General features: G+C 45.8%; 2 protein-coding genes across 5 annotated transcripts in view; one reads left to right on the top strand and one right to left on the bottom strand.

Annotated features, from left to right (window-relative positions):
• The window catches only part of LOC118400245 (cell division control protein 42 homolog), a 39065-nt gene extending 33595 nt beyond the window's left edge, over nt 1–5470 (top strand). For 2 of the 3 annotated variants that reach the window (XM_035796906.2, XM_035796907.2), the window contains exon 6: nt 3410–5470. In XM_035796906.2, coding sequence (XP_035652799.1) covers nt 3410–3499 — 90 coding nt within the window. In that variant the 3' untranslated portion in view covers nt 3500–5470. Of the gene's footprint in view, nt 1–397; nt 2536–3409 lie in introns of those variants that run through there. The other variant, XM_052473465.1, reaches the window with a different exon arrangement.
• The window catches only part of LOC118400238 (dnaJ homolog subfamily C member 11), a 288373-nt gene that overhangs the window by 14723 nt on the left and 252220 nt on the right, over nt 1–21430 (bottom strand). The window lies entirely within an intron of this gene.

The following is a 21430-nucleotide window of genomic DNA, read 5'->3' as shown; positions in this document are numbered from 1 at the left end:
TCCACATGGTGAAGGTTGTAACAGGGGGTATAGGGTAATCTGATCCTAGATCTGTTGGTCACGGAAACTTCTATCAAGCTCATCCTCTCCTATTTCACAGGGCGGTATCTCTCTAGAGGCTTCCTCATCTCCTCTACCAACGTTGTTTTACAGTAGATCCATCTTCTAGTCCTCGCTCTAGTCTCCTAATGCTCTGTCCTTACATTTTCTACATAATGTTGCCTGCACTCTTTCTCCAAACCTCACTCGCCCTAACGTTCTTCTTGCCTCTACTGCCATCTCTCCTCCAATGCCTCTTCGGCTCTCCTCTTTTCTTGTCTTCTCTGCTCATCTCCTCTTTCTCTGTTTGCTGTGCTAACTGTGCTGTCATTTTCTCCCTTCTCCTTTGTCGTTATAGCGAGGGCTGAAGAATGTATTTGATGAAGCTATCCTAGCCGCCCTAGAGCCACCAGAGACGCAAAGAAAGAGGAAGTGCTGTATATTCTAAAATCCGTTCCTCCTTTCTCTCAAATTGTTTGCTGCTTACTTTTAGTTTAAACCTGTTGTTTTAACCAACCCAGAACCTCTTAAAGCAATCCCTGTATCCACTCCCCTGTTATGACAGTGCTACTTTCTATTGTGTCCCATTGCTCTTCCTTCCCTTCTCTTTTTGTTTACTTGTCCTCATGGGCCTTACTGTGCCTGAAGGACTGTTTTGATTTGGTTAATCCCATCACTTATCCTCCCTGGGCAAATCTCAAATGACATCCTGTTACCATAGTGGACAAAGTAGTGTACTTTCTGGGAGTTTGCATGTGATTTGAGACACAGCCCATGTCTCTTCTCCTTTGGTTAGTGTTTCTCCTCCTCCCCATGCTATATTATTTGGAGAGTCCAGAGTTAAGGGAGTGTCTTATTTACTTGGCTCCACAGCATTGTGATTTAAGCACCAATTCTACAAGCCTCCATGATTCCTAATGTTCATGTGTTTTTTGTACTACTGCTGATGTATGACAAGCCTGCGGTCTGACCATTTACATTTAGGGCTGTGCCAGAGCAACAGTTTGGCCATCACGATTTCAACCAAGAAGCATTACAACAATGCTCTTTGATGATATCACGTCAGCCATGTTGGAACCTTTTGGGCAGTACTGACCCATGGCAGACCATGGATTTTAAAACTTTAAAACCAAACTTGCAAAGGCAACCATTTAGAGCTAGAACCCAAATAGTAGGGGTGTAATGGTACATGTATTCATACCTAACTGTTTGGCATGGTAACCTCGGTTCGGTCCGCACTGTGAACCTGAATTAATATATAACGTATATTTACAAAATAAAACACTAGGCCTATAGGCTATGTCTATGCTACGTTGAAGGCATATGCCTCTTCAGGGCATCTGGTAGGTGCGTTGGGCCAGTAACCGAAAGGTTGCTGGATCTAATCCCTGAGCTGACAAGGGAAAAAAAGTCTGTTCTGCCCCTGAGCAAGGCAGTTATCCCATTGTTCCCTGGGCGCAGAAGACTTGGATGTCGATTGAATCAGAGCTGCGGAGGGCTGTCTCGGGTTAAATGTGGAAGATGCGTTGTTGTACAACGGACTAGGTATCTCCCTTTCCCTTAAGTGAATCTGAGCTGAAAAAACACTTCAGTCTTCCATTAAATCAACTAAAGCTGATGCACGTGTTGTAATCCAAATTTGGCACATTTCAAACTTTCCTTTTGTGAGGTACAGCCGGGAACTAATTGGGTACGATGAGCACCCACTTCTCCCACATGGTGACCTCTGATGTCACCTACTATGGAAATGGCCTCTAACCGCAGTTAAAACATTTTTTTTTATAAAAGGCAATCTATTAATGTGGTTTTTGACCTTCATAATCTGTTTACAAGCATGATAGCTGTACTTTTAGTTTATGGTTGACAGCTTATTCGCCATAAGCCAATCTGCATTTCTCTGAGTTCAAATCACATGTATTTACGACTTCACAACTGGTAAATTCCTACCTCCCACATGGTTACAAATGCAGCATTAGTGGAAACGTGAAAAGTCCAACAAAACAATCCATATCAAATCGTATTGGTCACATACATGTGTTTAGCAGATGTTATTGTGGGTGTAGAGAAATGCTTGTCTTTCTAGCTCCGACAGTGCAGTAATATCTAACAATCTCACAACATGTACCCAATACACACAAATCTAAGTAAAGAAATTGAATTAAGAATATATAAATGGATGACCAATGTCCAGTCACAACAAACAATGGAACATTGTGATTGCTGAACGCTGTGAATGGCATTTCGTTTTTCCGTTGTACCGAATTATGGGTTTAATGAACCGTTACACCCCTACCAAATAGTCATCCTGAATGAAATCCTCCAAGGCAGCACCATGCCATCCCGCTCTAACAGGCCAAACTCTCTATGTACCACCCTGTAGTGCCATTTGCTGCAGTTCATATCTAGCCATCTTGGCAGTAAAAATAAATAAAAAGCTAATATAATCGTGTGAAATGATTTGTGACATGAATTAATAAAGGACAACTGAAATTGCTATCCTTTTTGTCCGCCTGTCTTTTCCTCCATCTACGGGGACAGCTGGATAGCAGCTCAATCGTGCTGCGTCATATTGCTACATAGGCTCCTAGACCAATTTTTAATAGTCTGATCTCTAGGTAAAACATGTCTTGCCATAGTTTGTTTCTACAGGGTTCCTTGAGTTTCCTTAGAGGGATACAGGGGCTTCCTACTCTGCTCATAGAGCTGTGTTGTACCACTCTCCCGTTGCATGGCTTGAGGCCATCCTTCCTATCCTAAGCTGCTCTACCAACGAACAGTGAGCGCAGAAACATGCTGCTCCAACTAATTACACGTTAATCAGCACAAGCCAAGGGAAGTTCCAGCTAACAGAGGCTCTTTAGTGATCTGGTGAAACTGTTTGAGTGGTTTGGCTTGGTGTAGTTGTTTAATTTGACTTCCCTTCCCACTGTGTGTGTATGTGTGAGATATGGAATGTGTCTCTTTGAGCCCGTGTTCTCTCGTACCTCCACTTTCTTGTTTGCCCAGACTTTGTTTTGAACGCTCCTCACTTTGATATGAATGAATTCATGTTGATCATATGCCCAACTGCTCTTGACTTCATTTTCACCTCCGTCTGTGAAGATGAAGTATCCTGGGTTTTAATTTCTGCCAATGCTATGTATTGTTTGCACTTGATCATTTAACCCTTTGTTTTTTTGTTTAATGCCTTCCTCTATTCATGCTATTGTTTTTCCCTTTCATGTGTCTGTGTTACCCCGTCCCGTCATTGATCATTTAATTTTTGTTGTTTAGTGATTTAGCAGACGCTCTTATCCAGCGGACGCTCTCATGGGTCGTGTGTGTATATGCTGCCCCTTCATTGAGCCTGTGTGTTTGTTTGTATCCACAGAAAGGCCTAAAGAATGTGTTTGATGAGGCGATACTGGCTGCGCTGGAGCCTCCCGAGCCCAAGAAGAAACGCAAATGTGTGCTGCTATGAGTGACCCCATCCCTCACACACATTTACACCACTTCACACACACCCTCCCCTCACCCGCCCATCCCATCCCTTGCTCTGCTAAGGCTGATTGACAGCCATTTACTCTGAAGCGAAGTATAAAAACAAACAACGAGTTTCCGATTAGACTGCAATAAACCAGCGGGCCGACGGATGGAGAGACAGAAGTGAACCTAACCCAGCTTGTAACCGTGACTATCATGGCCACACTCCTATTCCAGTTAGAACAGTAAGTACAAGCCTTTAGATGTGTGACAGACAACCCAGTCCTGCGTAATCAGTGCCTCTCAGTAGGCTAAAGTGGCTTCCTCATCTTAATCTACACCGATCTCACAGTAAAGTTAGTGAAAGCAATATGATGGATGCCCACTGAGCATTGACTTTAAACTTCAGGGAAGGAGACAAGGAGAGGCAGTAACTATAGACTGAGATTCAGCCCTGCACTCAAGGGAAGGCCAAGACCATGTCCCTTTTTACTATCCAAAGGGTTTGAACCATGCCGGCAACACACAGGTGACATAGGCTCTCATAAAAGTGTCAACTCTCATAGGTGATTTAGGAAATCAGGCTAAACTGAACTTTGACTTTTAAACTGTCTTTGACATCTTGCCCTGTCCTGTCAGTGATGTCGATTGGCTCGTAGTCATCAGTCTTTGCAGCCATTGGCCAGTTAGCCGTTCTGAAAGATCTATGCTCCACCCCCAATTGAAATAGCTGCTGCATTATTAATCCCCACCCCTCTTGATGAGCACTTCAAGTGCCCAATCCTGCTGCTCCACCTCCAAAACCACCTGAAGTAGTGCTGAGAGTAGCCTTTTTCTTTGCCAATGTCTCCCCTCCACATGACAGAACAGAAGTCTGATCATAGAAACTTATTTCTCAAATATGCCCGACCCCCGGGGCACTTTTGTAGATCTTAATAAACTGGATAGGGAAACATTTTATTACCATATTGCTTATCTATCCAATCCTTTCAGAACTGTACTGTAGGACTGTACTGTAGGGGAAGAGGCTAGGTGTAAATTAGGGACTGGCATTACTAAATATCTAAACTAAAGGCATCCCGTAGCAATGGGTCTTGATGCAGGAATTTGCCTTTTGAAGCGGGGAACATAAACAGTGTTAGCAGAACAAGTGGTGTGTGCTTAATGTGTTGCTAAGGTCCAACATTGTCAGAACGTTATGGTAACCATAGAATTATAATTGGTAGAGCTGACATGCCCCGTTCAAAGCAACGTTCTATAGTAGGTACACCTGCGGCCATATTTTATGACCTATTTGGATTGTTAATTAATTGATGCTTATTGAATCAGATTTCTGTGCCACATCAGAATTCTGTGCCTTTCTCAGTGTTTCATACTGTCATGATGCAATGGCAATGCTGTGGTGCTGCCATGATACTGTATGTGTACCTCAAAAACATCTGTGGTCTGAGGGATTTGTCTGTTCTATTACTTTTAATTCTATGGTGTTAACGTTGTCGAAATGTTGTTGAACCTGCTGGTGATGCATGTAGATGAGCCCCTGGTCTCTGAGATGATTGGTTAACAGATTTAATGATGTAAGCTGGCACATGTCAATGTAGGCTCCAGATATTTTTACCAAAATCTTTTTTTTCTTTTCAGTTTTTGATTTTATAAAAAGGTTACTTCCTCTCCTTTTACATTTTAGGGGCTGGAACTCAGCTGAACTCTGACTCACCAGCTAGAAACACTCATTGGAGTTCATTTAAACCTTCCAATGACAGTGTCTGTTAAACCTGGATCGTGATTGGTTGATTTGACTGGTAGCTCAGAGTTGGGTTGACATGCAGCCCAAGTCATTTATTATATTGTTATTATTATAACCTGTCGTTGTTTTGGTGCAAAACCAAATGCTTTGTCTGACGTCTGTTCTTTGTATATGCATTCTTTAAAAAAAAAAATATTAAACTTATACCTTAATTGCCTTTAATCCTTTTTCCTTGGCCATTCTTATCAGGCAGTTCAAGGCGCTCAAGGGTCAAATACCCAATACTGCTCTGTGTGGTTTGCATAGACAAAAGTATACTACCCTCATCTCGCATTCCAACCATGATGTAGGAGATATCCATTCACTTGTGGAGGAAAATGAAAGTTCAATAAAGTATTACTTTATAAAAATAATTAGAGGGTGCTTGAGGTAAATGTGTGGGGCATGTCAACACATCTCTGGAGTGACTTGACTACCACATCACTTGACACTGCATCTTGCCCCATGGATACTAGATAGAAGGGAAGCTGCAGGCATGATTACAGTCACAAGTGAAGAAATTCAGCAACTCTTGGGCTGTTTATGTTAAGAGCTTAAATCCACTGACCTCTGGCTGCTGTTACGAAGCCAGCTCAATTCTGATCTTGTTGGACTTTTGATCAATCAGATTACCTTTGGAAAATGATCTGGTTGGTCGAAAGACCAATTACTGGAAAAAAGATCAGCTGCCTGTCTAAACACTGCCCAAAAGTTGAATTTCCTCTTCACTTCAGTTTGCTCCTGAATTCATGCACCTTGGTTGGAGAGTGAGGTAGCGTGTCTTCCCTTCAGCCAGATGCCATATTTATTTTTTTGCATGTGTGTAGGATATTCCTTTAACCACCAGGGAGCGCTGTTTGATTATGGATGCATACGTCTAATACATTGAAATACTTTTCAGAAAGATTTAAGTATCAGGTTCTTGGTGATACACACACTCATTCACAGATGCACATGGATCGTCTGCCCCTGAGGGGTGTTGAAATATGCTCCTTTACACACACCTCTACCTCTAAGAGGCCTTCACACATTCTGTGTGTTTCTGGAGTGCTGTCTGTCGGTGCCTTCTTATGCTAAAGAGCTGCCGAGACCCATGAATTATTATCCCATAGGCTGAACTAAGGGCATTCCTGTGTGTGTGTTAGCTAGGGGTAACCACCTGCAGAAGAGCGAATCAGCGAACACTTACTATCCAAGCATTTCCATACAAGCACACAGCTTAGTGGGAAAATGGCTGTACAGTGGTGATACCAACATCTGCTGATATGCACACTAGCTCCTGTGCTGTTTTTCAAGGTCCAGATTGGTTAAACTTCACATTGCACAGCCAAACTAGAAAAATAAGTATTTTCTTCATTACTCTCTGATATGCTGTGGACTGTTTGCCAGCACAAGTATCTACTCTCTAACTCTCCCATAAGTCATAAGATCAGAGCCCCATGGGCACCATTACTCCACATCCGGATTAAAGCTGAGCTGGTGATCTGTCTGAGCCTGGCTCTCTATGCTAACGCAGTGTGTGTAGGGAGAGAGCTTAGAAACTAGAAATCTAAAAAGAGAGTCTATTCAGCACTCTTACTATAAAGTTGAGGTGAGAGTCCCACTAGACTCCATTGCTCCTCATTGACAGACATGTTTAAGTATCTCCTCTGGGAAAGCCAATCAAGATCAAGCCTGTTTAATTGTCCCCTTGGGGACAGCCAATCACTATTGAGTGATGTTTAAACGTCTCTGGGACAACCAATCATAGCTGAGAAATAACTGAGGAAGCACAAAAGAAACCCTTCAACCTGGGACACACACACACACTATATATACAAAAGTATGTGGACACCCCTTCAAATGAGTGGATTCTGCTAATTCAGCCACACGTTCCTGGCAGATGTATAGAATCGAGCACACAGCCATGCAATCTCCATAAACAAACATTGGCAGTAGAATGGCCTTACTGAAGAGATCAGTGATTTTAAACTTGGCACCGTCATAGGATACCACCATTCCAACAACTCAGTTTGTCAAATTTCTGCCCGCTTAGAGCTATCCAAGTCAATTGCTGTTATTGTGAAGTGGAAATGTCTTGGAGCATAAAAATCATCTGTCCTCGGTTGCAACACTCACTACCGAGTTCCAAACTGCCTCTGAAAGCAAAGTCAGTAGAAGAACTGTTTGTCGGGAGCTTCATGAAATTGGTTTCCATAGCTGAGCAGCCGCACACAAGTCTAAGATCACCAAGCGTGGGCTGGAGTGGTGTAAAGCTCGCCGCCATTGGATTCTGGAGCAGTGAAAACACGTCCTCTGGAGTGATGAATCACGCTTCACCATCTGGCAGTCCGAAAGACTAATCTTTGTTTTGACGGATGCTTGTAGAACGCTACCTGCCCGAATGCATAGTGTCAACTGTAAAGTTTGGTGGATTAAGAATAATGGTTGGGACTGATTTTCATGGTTCAGGCTGGGCCCCTTAGTTCCAGGGAAGGGAAGTCTTAACGCTAAACCATACAATGACATTCTAGACTAATTATGTGCTTCCAACTTTGTGGAACTTTCCTGTTTCAGCATAACAATGCCCCCATGTACAAAGCGAGGTCCATACAGAAATGGTTTGTTGAGATTGGTGTGGAAGAACTTGACTGGCCTGCACAGAGCCCTGACCTCAACCCCATCGAACACCTTTAGAATGAATTGTAATGCAGACTGCGAGCCAGGCCTAATCACCCAACATCAGTGCCCAACCTCACGAATGCTCTTGTGGCTAAATGGAAGCAAGTCCCCGCAGCAATGTTCCAACATCTAGTTCAAAGCCTTCCCAGAAGAGTGGAGGCTGTTAAAGCAGCAAAGGGGAGACCAACTCCATATTAATGCCCATGATTTTGCAATGAGATGTTCAATGAGCAGTTGTCCACATACTTTTGGTAATGTAGTGTACACCCACACACACACACACACAGCTGGTGGTGAGCCATGTCCCAGGAGAGAAGTGCAGTGGTGAACCCTGGAACTGCGTGTGCTATGCAGCATTATATGACCCAAGCATTTTATGATGATCTCCACAGAAGATGACTTATGATGAAAAGCAGTCAAAGTTTTAGCAGTTTATTAAAGCAATACAGTAAATCACTCCACCGATGTCTAGGAGATGCGTGGGCATGCCAGCTCAAACTTGTGAGTGTGATGTGTGTATGCGTGCGCGACTGCTTATTTATCTCTGCCTGTCTGTCTCTATTGCGTTAATTGCCTGTCATTAAACAATTCCATGTCATATCTGAGCCTCTAGGTGTCAGGGTTATTCACTTAGCGATTATGGTATTCAGCCCTCTATCTTTGCACTGTCTTTTGCCAGACACTCCTGTCAACATATGGAAGACAATGTGTTTTTCATCAAGGAAGAGAGATGGGGGAGGGTAGAGACATGCGTGTAGGTATGCTGACTGTGTCTCGGTGCGTGCACTGCCCATGTAGCCATGGTAAAGATGGCCGCAGGGATGGCAAAGGGAAAGAAACGATTCTGAGTGATGAAGCTATATTTCATCTGGAGGCTGAATCCTTTTACAATCCTTCTTTGCTTGCTTGAAGTAATCACATCTCATAATCTATCTATTTCACAGGTCAGTGATCACCTCAACGAAGGGAGGGATGAATGGAGTATTGAACAGGGCCAGCATGTCTCTATCTGTATATCGATATCTCTTTGACTTCCAGGAAAATAAATATACCAAGGCAAAACATCCCCACCACACTTGATGTCATTTTCTATCAATTCCATTACTAACTGAATTTTGGCAATATTTATTTGTTTGCATTTGAGAGAGAGAGTTATGTGGCTGAGGTGTGGGTTGGAGAGGCTATTTGACAGCTTGGAGACCATGGATACCGCGCTCCTGTCAAAGCACATCTTGTTGTGACACGGTAAGTCGCCACCGGCTAACAGATTCATGTAACACACTCATGTTACGTCTCCCCTCAGCTGTACCACACGCACACACACACCAACAAAAACACACACAGTCTGTCTCCCCTCACCTGCCACACCACAGATTCATTCCCACAGGTGCTAGCACTGTCCAGGTGTGAGGAAAATCTTACACGTCTCTCCTCCCCCGTATGGTGTCGACAGACCGTCCTGCCTGAGGTGGTCGTCACAAATTCACTGTCCACAGCTGTGTGTGTGTGAGAGGGGGAAAGACAGGTGGTCATCATGCAGGCCAAGGGGAACCAACACTGAGTCCAAACCCCCATAGATAGATATACCAGCATCAAGAGAGCTAGTGCAGCTGAACCAAAATAAACAGTGCTGGCCAAGCCAACTGCCGGCAGCCCACATGAACACAGTGCCTGGAATGCTCTGGTCCACCACACGCCTGTCACTTTCGCTCCCTATCTGATCCACACTGTTCACCTTATCGGATTTATCCACTCAGGGATGAGATGGTGAGTGACCTCACTGATAACATCATCTGCCACACTGATGCAGTATCTGTCCTCTCTCGCTCTCTCTGTTCTTCTCCTCTCTTGCTCCCCTCTCATGTCCTGGCTGATTCCCTGAGTTCATGGAAAGAGTGAGGTCAGCAGTGCCGTCCCTTTAGAGCGTCTGTTCCCTAACGTACAGGGCCTGTGATCCATTTAAAGCTCTCTAGAGTTTCTTGAGGCCCACCAAATAGACAGAATCATGTTTCTAACTAACCCAACAGGGACTCGTTACAATCCAAAATCCATGATCTACAATGAGCCATCAATTTGTCCATGCAGCCTCGGCCTCAGACTTTATCCTGTTTATCATAGCTATGTGTGTGTATCCAGAGGGGTTTACTAGGTTAGGCCAGGAATGCAGGCTCTAAGATGCTGTGGGTCATGCACCTACGTCACATCCCGTATGCTTCGTGGTAGGAGCTAGGTGGAGCTATTGCTTATGCATGTATAGATCAGTGAAGCTGGAATGCACAAGGGCAGAGGGATTGAGTCTCAGCCTCCAACCTGTTGGTCCATTTAGAGCCTTCTCTCTAAATGGAATTAGTATGTCTCTTTACGCCTGGGTCTAGAGCAGTAGAATTAGGTCAGAGTGACAGCTGTAGGCCTCAGGCTGTAGAGGGGGACATCCTAACCCAGCCGTAGCCTCAGAGGGTACAGTACAACACAGAGCAGACTACCGGGAACTTTAGAGCATTGCTAAAGTTCTATGATAGAAGAGACAATATGGTGGTGTGTGTATTTGTATTTATCCATCATTGGTGGCAGACCTGATTATTTTAATTTGATTTTAATTTATTAGAACGTTATTTCTGGTTCTTGTAAAGGTACTGTATTATAAATATATAATCAATGGACAACGTTTTCTGTGACTTCTTACATACAGTGGTTCGTCCTTTAAAAGTTGCCTCAGAATCTTGTGTGGTGCCAAACACTGGTACCATTAATGCTAGTTAGTGCTAGTTTGACCACCAGAGGGCATATTTGAGAGCAATAAGGGGCTAGCTTGGAACGTGGTGTGTGTGGTTGAAGGCATGAGAGCTATTTTGAGCGTTATTCGTCACAAATTTAGATAGGGACTTAAACAATAGACTGTGGCCTCCCTCCTGCTCGCTCTGTATGGTTTCAGTAAGAGGATCATGGATCTCACCATGCATCCAATGCTGCACTAGAATAGAGTTCTGTTCCTGCCAGGGAGAAGAATAGAATAGAACAAATGACTCCTAAGTCATAAATCAACGATTCTGTCAAAGATAAAATCCAATTTGGACAAACGTCAAATAATGCAATAATTAGGGACGGATAAAAATGTACAGAATCGTTACCTGGAGGAGCTTTTTCAATTTCAATCAAGGGGAGGGTTTAGTATTTTTTTATGTAGTCCAAGGGAGGGTCGTGTAATTTGTAATTGATTAAATTTCAATATTTCTCATTGTTTTAGTATTCGTTACTTATTAGGCTATATATCGATGTGTGCCTGATGCCATCCCTCATCTCTGATACTCCGCTGGGTGCTCAATATTAATTGCGCCTATAGTCTACTTAGTGTGGTCTCAAACTGTTTTATCCAGAGCCTAAAGGTGATATCATGCATCACAGATATATAGGTGATAGGCTACGAAGTGCATGCTCAGAGAGAAGTTATATTTCTAAGATAGCTGCTAGGATGGTGTAAATAAAACTAGATTACATTACACACTGCAATTGATATTCCATCCCGGAGCCTCGGCCTGCTCTGCTCTTACTGATCCAAACCGTTTTTGTGTGCTGCTTAACCAATGGCTGTGCTGTGTAGAGCTACAGTGGCATTTCAGGAGGAGAATCAAAGGTTTCTTCCTATTTAAGAAGTCAGAGGTAGGCTTACCTGTTTGACAGAGGAAATTAGGCTATAGGATGCTATGGCCATAGCTTGATCCACTCATTATCTGTATTAACTGCACCTGTTTGAACTCATTACATTTATAAAAGACACCTGTCCACACACTCAATCAAACAGACTCCAACGTCTCCACAATGGCCAACACCCGAGAGAGCTGTGTAAGGACATCAGGGATAACATTGTAGACCTGCACAAGGCTGGGATGGGCTACAGGACAACAGGCAAGCAGCCTGGTGAGAAGGCAACAACTGTTAGCGCAATTATTAGAAAATGGAAGAAGTTCAAGATGACGGTCACCCTCGGTCTGGGGCTCCATGCATGATCTCACCTTGTGGGGCATCAATGAGTAAGAGGAAGGTGAGGGATCAGCCCAGAACTACACGGCAGGACCTGGTCAATGACCTGAAGAGAGCTGGGACCACAGTCTCAAAGAAAACCATTAGTAACACACTACGCCGTCATGGATTAAAATCCTGCAGCGCACGCAAGGTCCCCCTTCTCAAGCCAACGCATGTCCAGGCCCGTCTGACGTTTGCCAATAATCATCTGGATGATCCAGAGGAGGAATGGGAGAAGGTCATGTGGTCTGATGAGACAAAAATAGAGCTTTTTGGTCTAAACACCACTCGCCGTGTTTGGAGGAAGAAGAAGGATGAGTACAACCCCAAGAACACCATCCCAACCGTGAAGCATGGAGGTGGAAACATTATTCTTTGTGGATGCATTCCTGCAAAGGGGACAGAACGACTGCACTGTATTGAGGGGAGGATGGAAGGGGCCATGTATCGCGAGATCTTGGCCAACAACCTCCTTCCCTCAGTAAGAGCATTGAAGATGGGTCGTGGCTGGATCTTCCAGCATAACAACGACCTGAAACACACAGCCAGGGCAACTAAGGAGTGGCTCCGTAAGAAGCATCTCAAGGTCCTGGAGTGGCCTAGCCAGTCTCCAGACCTGAACCCAATAGAAAATCTTTGGAGCGAGCTGAAAGTCCGTATTGCCCAGCGATAGCCCCGAAACCTGAAGGATCTGGAGAAGGTCTGTATGGAGGAGTGGGCCAAAATCCCTGCTGCAGTGTGTGCAAACCTGGTCAAGAACTACAGGAAACATATGATCTCTGTAATTGCAAACCAAGGGTTCTGTACCAAATATTAAGTTCTGCTTTTCTGATGTATCAAATACTTATGTCATGCAATAAAAGGCTAATTAATTACTTAAAAATCATAGAATAATATATGCCATTTAGCAGACGCTTTTATCCAAAGCGACTTACAGTCATGTGTGCATACATTCTACGTATGAATGTGATTTTCTGGATTTTTGCTTTAGATTACGTCTCTCGCAGTTGAAGTGTCCCTGTGATAAAAATTACAGACCTCTACATGCTTTGTAAGTAGGAAACACTGCCGATTTTGAAGGTTATCAAATACTTGTTCTCCCCACTGCATGTAATTATTGGCGGAGAGTCATGTCATATTTTTTGATGTACTGTAGGCCTACCGTAGCCAACATGAGTCTCACTAGTGTTGAGTAATGTGCTGTTAAAAGTAGTGTAGGTCTTATTTATTTAAAGAGCATATTAAAGTTAGAAGCAATAGCATTTGAAGCAATAGCCTACAACTATTTTAGCACCGGTTCGCACTGCTCTGAGACAAGCATAGGGACTGGTCTTGATAAATCAATGAGATTTTTATTTTCACTGAATCTCCGTTTAGGTATTGGTTAGACTGCAATTAGGGTGTAGAAATGTTACGCTCTTAGTGTATCCTTTATTTAACTAGACAAGTCAGTTAAGAACAAATTCTTATTTTCAAGGACAGCCTATTCCTTCCTCCCCATTGGGGAATTGAACCCCGGTCTCCCGCGTGCCCGCACAACACGAGGATTCTTTAGATAAATAGCCCAGCACTGCAGCCTACTCCCGACAGTCACGTTATACAGCGCCATATTTTCCGTTCCATCCTAAAGGGAATCCAGAGTGTTTTTCGTTTTTCTTGGAATAGAAACACCATAATATGAATCAAATTACTTAAGCAACATTTCTTAAAATCAGTCTCATATGCTATGTTCTAAAAAAAAGGTTTTAAATTCTCTAGTACAGCCACTATTGAAGGCTATCAAATGCTTTTCAAAGATGCCCTCTGGTGGTCAAACTAGCACTAACTAGCATTAATGGTACCAGTGGTTGGCACTTAAATAACGTACCATAGAATTCTGTGGCACCATGCAAGCTGTGCTGTAGTACGCTACAACTTTTAAAGGACGAATCACTGTAGTACTTCTGGTGAGAATCCATACTGATCCTTAGGGCTCTTCATATGTCAGCTCAATTGGAAATTACCTTTACATTTCAATAATGCTACACCGCAAACCTTTCACAATATGAATTATCTACTCTTAGTTTACTACACAAATAGAATAATTGAAATACAGATACAGAGAAAGAGCTTGTAAATCTAACAACCAGTACAGGTCTGCTAGGTGTTGCATCCTCAGGGTGTGGGGTTCAGCGCTGGGTTTTTGTCAGTCTCTGTGTGTTGCACAACTTGGCTCTCACTCCTCAAACCCCAAAAATTGCAACTGTCATCACAAACAAGAACCATCTGTCTCATTTGTGTAACTTGTTTTCTTTTAATATGAGAAATATGCTGGTGAGATGTGAGTTAGAGAGAGGCCTGGGAGGTCAGGGCTGAGAACTAAAGCCTCCATACTCTCTTTTTCACTCATATACCATGGCTTTGCCTGGTTAACTGTTACACCCCTCACACACACACACACACACACACACACACACACACACACACACACACACACACACACACACACACACACACACACACACACACACACACACACACACACACACACACACACACACACACACACACACACACACACACACACGGGTGTATGTGTGTGAAACCTAGGCACAGAGGAACAGGTGAAAGAAAAAAGGACTGTATCCAAGACGTACAAATGTAACGTAACCTAAACATGCACATCTCCAATTGAAATCTGTCCATGATTTATGTGACAGGTTGGGTGTACATATGTGTGATTAAGCCCTGAGTGTACAGTAGTATGTATTCTTGTTACTCCTGTCGTTCACACTGCTAACTTGTAATGCGCCAAAAGGCAACATTCCAATGACGTATCCAGTATAGTAGGTTAGGCACCATGGATAGCCAACCTATAACTGTGTAGCTGTACACTTTCTGGGCTGATCCAGTAGATGCTGTAGTGTCCACTCAAGTGCCCAGGTTAGTCACTAGACTGCCATGCTGGAGTGGACCAAACAGCTCAGAGCCCAGGTTAGTCACTAGACTGCCATGCTGGAGTGGACCAAACAGCTCAGAGCCCAGGTTAGTCACTAGACTGCCATGCTGGAGTGGGCCAAACAGCTCAGAGCCCAGGTTAGTCACTAGACTGCCATGCTGGAGTGGGCCAAACAGCTCAGAGCCCAGGTTAGTCACTAGACTGCCATGCTGGAGTGGACCAAACAGCTCAGAGCCCAGGTTAGTCACTAGACTGCCATGCTGGAGTGGGCCAAACAGCTCAGAGCCCAGGTTAGTCACTAGACTGCCATGCTAGAGTGGGCCAAACAGCTCAGAGCCCAGGTTAGTCACTAGACTGCCATGCTGGAGTGGACCAAACAGCACAGAGCCCAGGTTAGTCACTAGACTGCCATGCTGGAGTGGAGGACAGAGTCCAGGTTGGTCACTAGACTGCCATGCTGGAGTGGGCCAAACAGCTCAGAGCCCAGGTTAGTCACTAGACTGCCATGCTGGAGTGGACCAAACAGCTCAGAGCCCAGGTTAGTCACTAGACAGCCATGCTGGAGCCAAACAGCTCAAAGCCCAGGTTAGACACTATGCTGGAGTGGGCCAAACAGCTCAGAGCCCAGGTTAGTCACTAGACTGCCATGCTGGAGTGGGCCAAACAGCTCAGATCCCAGGTTAGTCTCTAGACTGCCATGCTGGAGTGGACCAAACAGCTCAGAGCCCAGGTTAGTCTCTAGACTGCCATGCTGGAGTGGGCCAAATAGCTCAGAGCCCAGGTTAGTCACTAGACTGCCATGCTAGAGTGGGCCAAACAGCTCAGAGCCCAGGTTAGTCACTAGACTGCCATGCTGGAGTGGGCCAAACAGCTCAGAGCCCAGGTTAGTCACTGACTGCCATGCTAAAGTGGGCCAAACAGCTCAGAGCCCAGGTTAGTCACTAGACTGCCATGCTGGAGTGGACCAAACAGCACAGAGCCCAGGTTGGTCACGACTGCCATGCTGGAGTGGGCCAAACAGCTCAGAGCCCAGGTTAGTCACTAGACTGCCATGCTGGAGGGACCAAACAGCACAGAGCCCAGGTTAGTCACTAGACTGCCATGCTGGAGTGGGCCAAACAGCTCAGAGCCCAGGTTAGTCACTAGACTGCCATGCTAGAGTGGGCCAAACAGCTCAGAGCCCAGGTTAGTCACTAGACTGCCATGCTGGAGTGGGCCAAACAGCTCAGAGCCCAGGTTAGTCACTAGACTGCCATGCTAGAGTGGGCCAAACAGCTCAGAGCCCAGGTTAGTCACTAGACTGCCATGCTGGAGTGGGCCAAACAGCTCAGAGCCCAGGTTAGTCACTAGACTGCCATGCTGGAGTGGGCCAAACAGCTCAGAGCCCAGGTTAGTCACTAGACTGCCATGCTGGAGTGGGCCAAACAGCTCAGAGCCCAGGTTAGTCACTAGACTGCCATGCTGGAGTGGGCCAAACAGCTCAGAGCCCAGGTTAGTCTCTAGACTGCCATGCTGGAGTCCAAACAGCTCAGACCCAGGTTAGTCACATGCTGCTGGAGTGGGCCAAACAGCTCAGAGCCCAGGTTAGTCTCTAGACTGCCATGCTGGAGTGGGCCAGGCCCAGGTTAGTCACTAGACTGCCATGCTAGATTGGGCCAAACAGCTCAGAGCCCAGGTTAGTCACTAGACTGCCATGCTGGAGTGGGCCAAACAGCTCAGAGCCCAGGTTAGTCACTAGACTGCCATGCTGGAGTGGGCCAAACAGCTCAGATGTTAGTCACTAGACTGCCATGCTAAAGTGGGCCAAACAGCTCAGAGCCCAGGTTAGTCACTAGACTGCCATGCTGGAGTGGACCAAACAGCACAGAGCCCAGGTTGGTCACTAGACTGCCATGCTGGAGTGGGCCAAACAGCTCAGAGCCCAGGTTAGTCACTAGACTGCCATGCTGGAGTGGGCCAAACAGCTCAGAGCCCAGGTTAGTCACTAGACTGCCATGCTAGAGTGGGCCAAACAGCTCAGAGCCCAGGTTAGTCACTAGACTGCCATGCTGGAGTGGGCCAAACAGCTCAGAGCCCAGGTTAGTCACTAGACTGCCATGCTAAAGTGGGCCAAACAGCTCAGATCCCAGGTTAGTCACTAGACTGCCATGCTGGAGTGGACTAAACAGCACAGAGCCCAGGTTAGTCACTAGACTGCCATGCTGGATTGGGCCAAACAGCTCAGAGCCCAGGTTAGTCACTAGACTGCCATGCTGGAGTGGACCAAACAGCACAGAGCCCAGGTTAGTCACTAGACTGCCATGCTGGAGTGGGCCAAACAGCTCAGAGCCCAGGTTAGTCACTAGACTGCCATGCTGGAGTGGGCCAAACAGCTTAGAGCCCAGGTTAGTCACTAGACTGCCATGCTGAGTGGGCCAAACAGCTCAGAGCCCAGGTTAGTCACTAGACTGCCATGCTGGAGTGGACCAAACAGCTCAGAGCCCAGGTTAGTCACTAGACTGCCATGCTGGAGTGGGCCAAACAGCTCAGAGCCCAGGTTAGTCACTAGACTGCCATGCTGGAGTGGGCCAAACAGCTCAGAGCCCAGGTTAGTCACTAGACTGCCATGCTGGAGTGGGCCAAACAGCTCAGAGCCCAGGTTAGTCTCTAGACTGCCATGCTGGAGTGGACCAAACAGCTCAGAGCCCAGGTTAGTCACTAGACTGCCATGCTGGAGTGGGCCAAACAGCTCAGAGCCCAGGTTAGTCTCTAGACTGCCATGCTGGAGTGGGCCAAATAGCTCAGAGCCCAGGTTAGTCACTAGACTGCCATGCTAGAGTGGGCCAAACAGCTCAGAGCCCAGGTTAGTCACTAGACTGCCATGCTGGAGTGGGCCAAACAGCTCAGAGCCCAGGTTAGTCACTAGACTGCCATGCTAAAGTGGGCCAAACAGCTCAGAGCCCAGGTTAGTCACTAGACTGCCATGCTAGAGTGGGCCAAACAGCTCAGAGCCCAGGTTAGTCACTAGACTGCCATGCTGGAGAGGACCAGGTGCCCAGCTTGCCGGCCGCCATATTAAGCCCAGCTGAAAGCCGGAACCTCCTACCTGTAAACTCAGAGCCCTCTCACTGGCATGGGGTCCATGGTTATGTTATTTCCCAGGGAAGCCTGTCAAAATGTGAAATTGCAGGCTAGTATTTTCATCAAATCAAATCAAATCAAATGTATTTGTCACATACACATTGTTAGCAGATGTTAATGCGAGTGTAGTGAAATGCTTGTGCTTCTAGTTCCGACAATGCAGTAATAACCAACGAGTAATCTAACCTAACAATTCCAAAACTACTATCTTATAAACACAAGTGTTTAGGGATAAAGAATATGTATATAAAAATATATGATTGAGTGATGGTACAGAACGGCATAGGCAAGATGCAGTAGATGGTATCGAGTACAGTATATACATATGAGATGAGTAATGTAGGGTATGTAAACAAAGTGGCATAGTTTAAAGTGGCTTGTGATACATGTATTACATAAAGATGCAGTAGATGATATAGAGTACAGTATATACATATACATATGAGATGAGTAATGTAGGGTATGTAAACATTATATTAAGTAGCATTGTTTAAAGTGGCTAGCGATATATTTTACATCAATTTCCATCAATTCCCATTATTAAACTGGCTGGAGTTGAGTCAGTGTGTTAGCAGCAGCCACTCAATGTTAGTGGTGGCTGTTTAACAGTCTGATGGCCTTGAGATAGAAGCTGTTTTTCATTCTCTCGATCCCTGCTTTGATGAACCTGTACTGACCTCGCCTTCTGGATGATAGCGGGGTGAACGGGCAGTGGCTCAGGTGGTTGTTGTCCTTGATGATCTTTATTGCCTTCCTGTGACATCGGGTGGTGTAGGTGTCCTGGAGGGCAGGTAGTTTGCCCCCGGTGATGCAGACCTCACGACCCTCTGGAGAGCCTTACGGTTGTGGGAGGAGCAGTTGCCGTACCAGGCGGCGATACAGCCCGACAGAATGCTCTCGATTGTGCATCTGTAGAAGTTTGTGAGTGCTTTTGGTGACAAGCGGAATTTCTTCAGCCTCCTGAGGTTGAAGAGGTGCTGCTGCGCCTTCTTCACGACGCTGTCTGTGTGGGTGGACCAATTCAGTTTGTCTGTGATGAACTTAAAACTTACTACTTACTACTACTGTCCCATCAATGTGGATAGGGGGGTGCTCCCTCTGCTGTTTCCTGAAGTCTACAATCATCTCCTTTGTTTTGTTAACGTTGAGTGTGAGGTTATTTTCCTGACATCACACTCCGAGGGCCCTCACCTCCTCCCTGTAGGACGTCTCGTCGTTGTTGGTAATCAAGCCTACCACTGTAGTGTTGTTCGCAAACTTGATGATTGAGTTGGAGGCGTGCATGGCCACGCAGTCGTGAGTGAACTGGGAGTACAGGAGAGGGCTCAGAATACAACCTTGTGGGGCCCCAGTGTTGAGGATCAGCGGGGTGGAGATGTTGTTACCTACGCTCACCACCTGGGGGCGGCCCGTCAGGAAGTCCAGTACCCAGTTGCACAGGGCGGGGTCGAGACCCAGGGTCTCGAGCTTGATGACGTGTTTGGAGGGTACCATGGTGTTAAATGCTGAGCTGTAGTCGATGAACAGCATTCTCACATAGGTATTCCTCTTGTCCAGATGGGTTAGGGCAGTGTGCAGTGTGGTTGAGATTGCGTCGTCTGTGGACCTATTTGGGCGGTAAGCAGATTGGAGTGGGTCTAGGGTGTCAGGTAGGGTGGAGTTGATATGGTCCCTGACTAGTCTCTCAAAGCACTTCATGATGACGGAAGTGAGTGCTACGGGGCGGTAGTCGTTTAGCTCAGTTACCTTAGCTTTCTTGGGAATAGGGACAATGGTGGGCCTCTTGAAGCATGTGGGAACAGCAGACTGGGATAAGGATTTATTGAATATGTCCGTAAACACACCAGCCAGCTGGTCTGAGCATGCTCTGAGGATGCGGCTGGGGATGCCGTCTGGGCCTGCAGCCTTGCGAGGGTTAACACTTTTAAATGTTTTACTCACATCGGCTGCAGTGAAGGAGAGTCCGCAGGTTTTGGTTGCAGGCCGTGTCAGTGGCACTGTATTGTCCTCAAAGCGGGCAAAAAAGTTATTTAGTCTGCCTGGGAGCAAGACATCCTGGTCCGTGACGGGGCTGGTTTTCTTTTTGTAATCCGTGATTGACTGTAGACCCTGCCACATACCTCTTGTGTCTGAGCCGTTGAATTGTGACTGTACTTTGTCTCTATACTGACGCTTAGCTTGTTTGATTGCCTTGCGGAGGGAATAGCTACACTGTTTGTATTCGGTCATGTTTCCGCTCACCTTGCCCTGGTTAAAAGCAGTGGTTCGGGCTTTCAGTTTCACACGAATGCTGCCATCAATCCACGGTTTCTGGTTTGGGAATGTTTTAATCGTTGCTATGGGAACGACATTGTCAATGCACTTTCTAATGAACTCGCTCACCGAATCAGCATATTCGTCAATGTTGTTGTTGGAAGCAATGCGGAACATATCCCAGTCCACGTGATCGAAGCAGTCTTGAAGCGTGGAATCAGATTGGTCGAACCAGCTTTGAACAGACCTGAGGGCGGGAGCTTCTTGTTTTAGTTTCTGTCTGTAGGCAGGGAGCAACAAAATGGAGTCGTGGTCAGCTTTTCCGAAAGGAGGGCGGGGGAGGGCCTTATATGCATCGCAGAAGTTAGAATAGCAATGATTCAAGGTTTTACCAGCCCTGGTTGGTAGGCGGTGACATGGAAGCACAGGGAAACATTTGTCCCTAGAAACATTGTAGGAACACTGTGGGAACACCAACCCACTCAACTTGCAACACCGGAATATTTACTGGAATATTTTCACACCTCAGATGGTTCTCAGATGTGACCAGGGTGCCTCCTGAACCCTCACACCGAGTCACACAGGTATGCCGAGGAAGTACTACTAGAACCAGCCAAGTCCTAAACTGTTTCTCTCTTCACCATTGCTCTGCTCCTCCACACACAATACACAAACGCACAAATGCCCTAGTGAACACAGCACTAAAGCTCTTAGGCCTCAATATCTCTGCCTCCGCAAACACAGGAAGGAGAGGTTTTACTGATACCCCTCTCCTCCCCTCTCTTCCCTCTTTTTTCCCTAGCTGACTGTGTACGGACAGGAGCCCTAAGAAATGCCCAGTTTCAATATGAGGAATATTATCAGCCAATCACTGTAGCGACCCACTCCCCTCTCTCCACATCATCTGGGACATCAGAGGGCCTTATTGGAGGCAGACAGAATAAAGATATCAGTGATACCATGTGGTCTGCATCCCTGCTCCCTGGTATACTGGCCTTCTTACCTTCTGATTTGAGAAGAATCAGAGAAGCAGTGAAACATGAACCTCTATGCTGTTTCTTCCCAAACCCACTGTGCCTGCTCCCATGGCCAGGGGATATGTGTCCTGATATCTGGAGTGATAGATGTGTTGATCTATGGCACATACATGT

Source organism: Oncorhynchus keta, chromosome 21, assembly GCF_023373465.1.
Source record: "Oncorhynchus keta strain PuntledgeMale-10-30-2019 chromosome 21, Oket_V2, whole genome shotgun sequence".
Taxonomy (NCBI): Eukaryota; Metazoa; Chordata; class Actinopteri; order Salmoniformes; family Salmonidae; genus Oncorhynchus; species Oncorhynchus keta.
The sequence above is the reverse complement of the archived record's forward strand: the minus strand, read 5'-3'. Positions and strand labels throughout refer to the sequence as shown.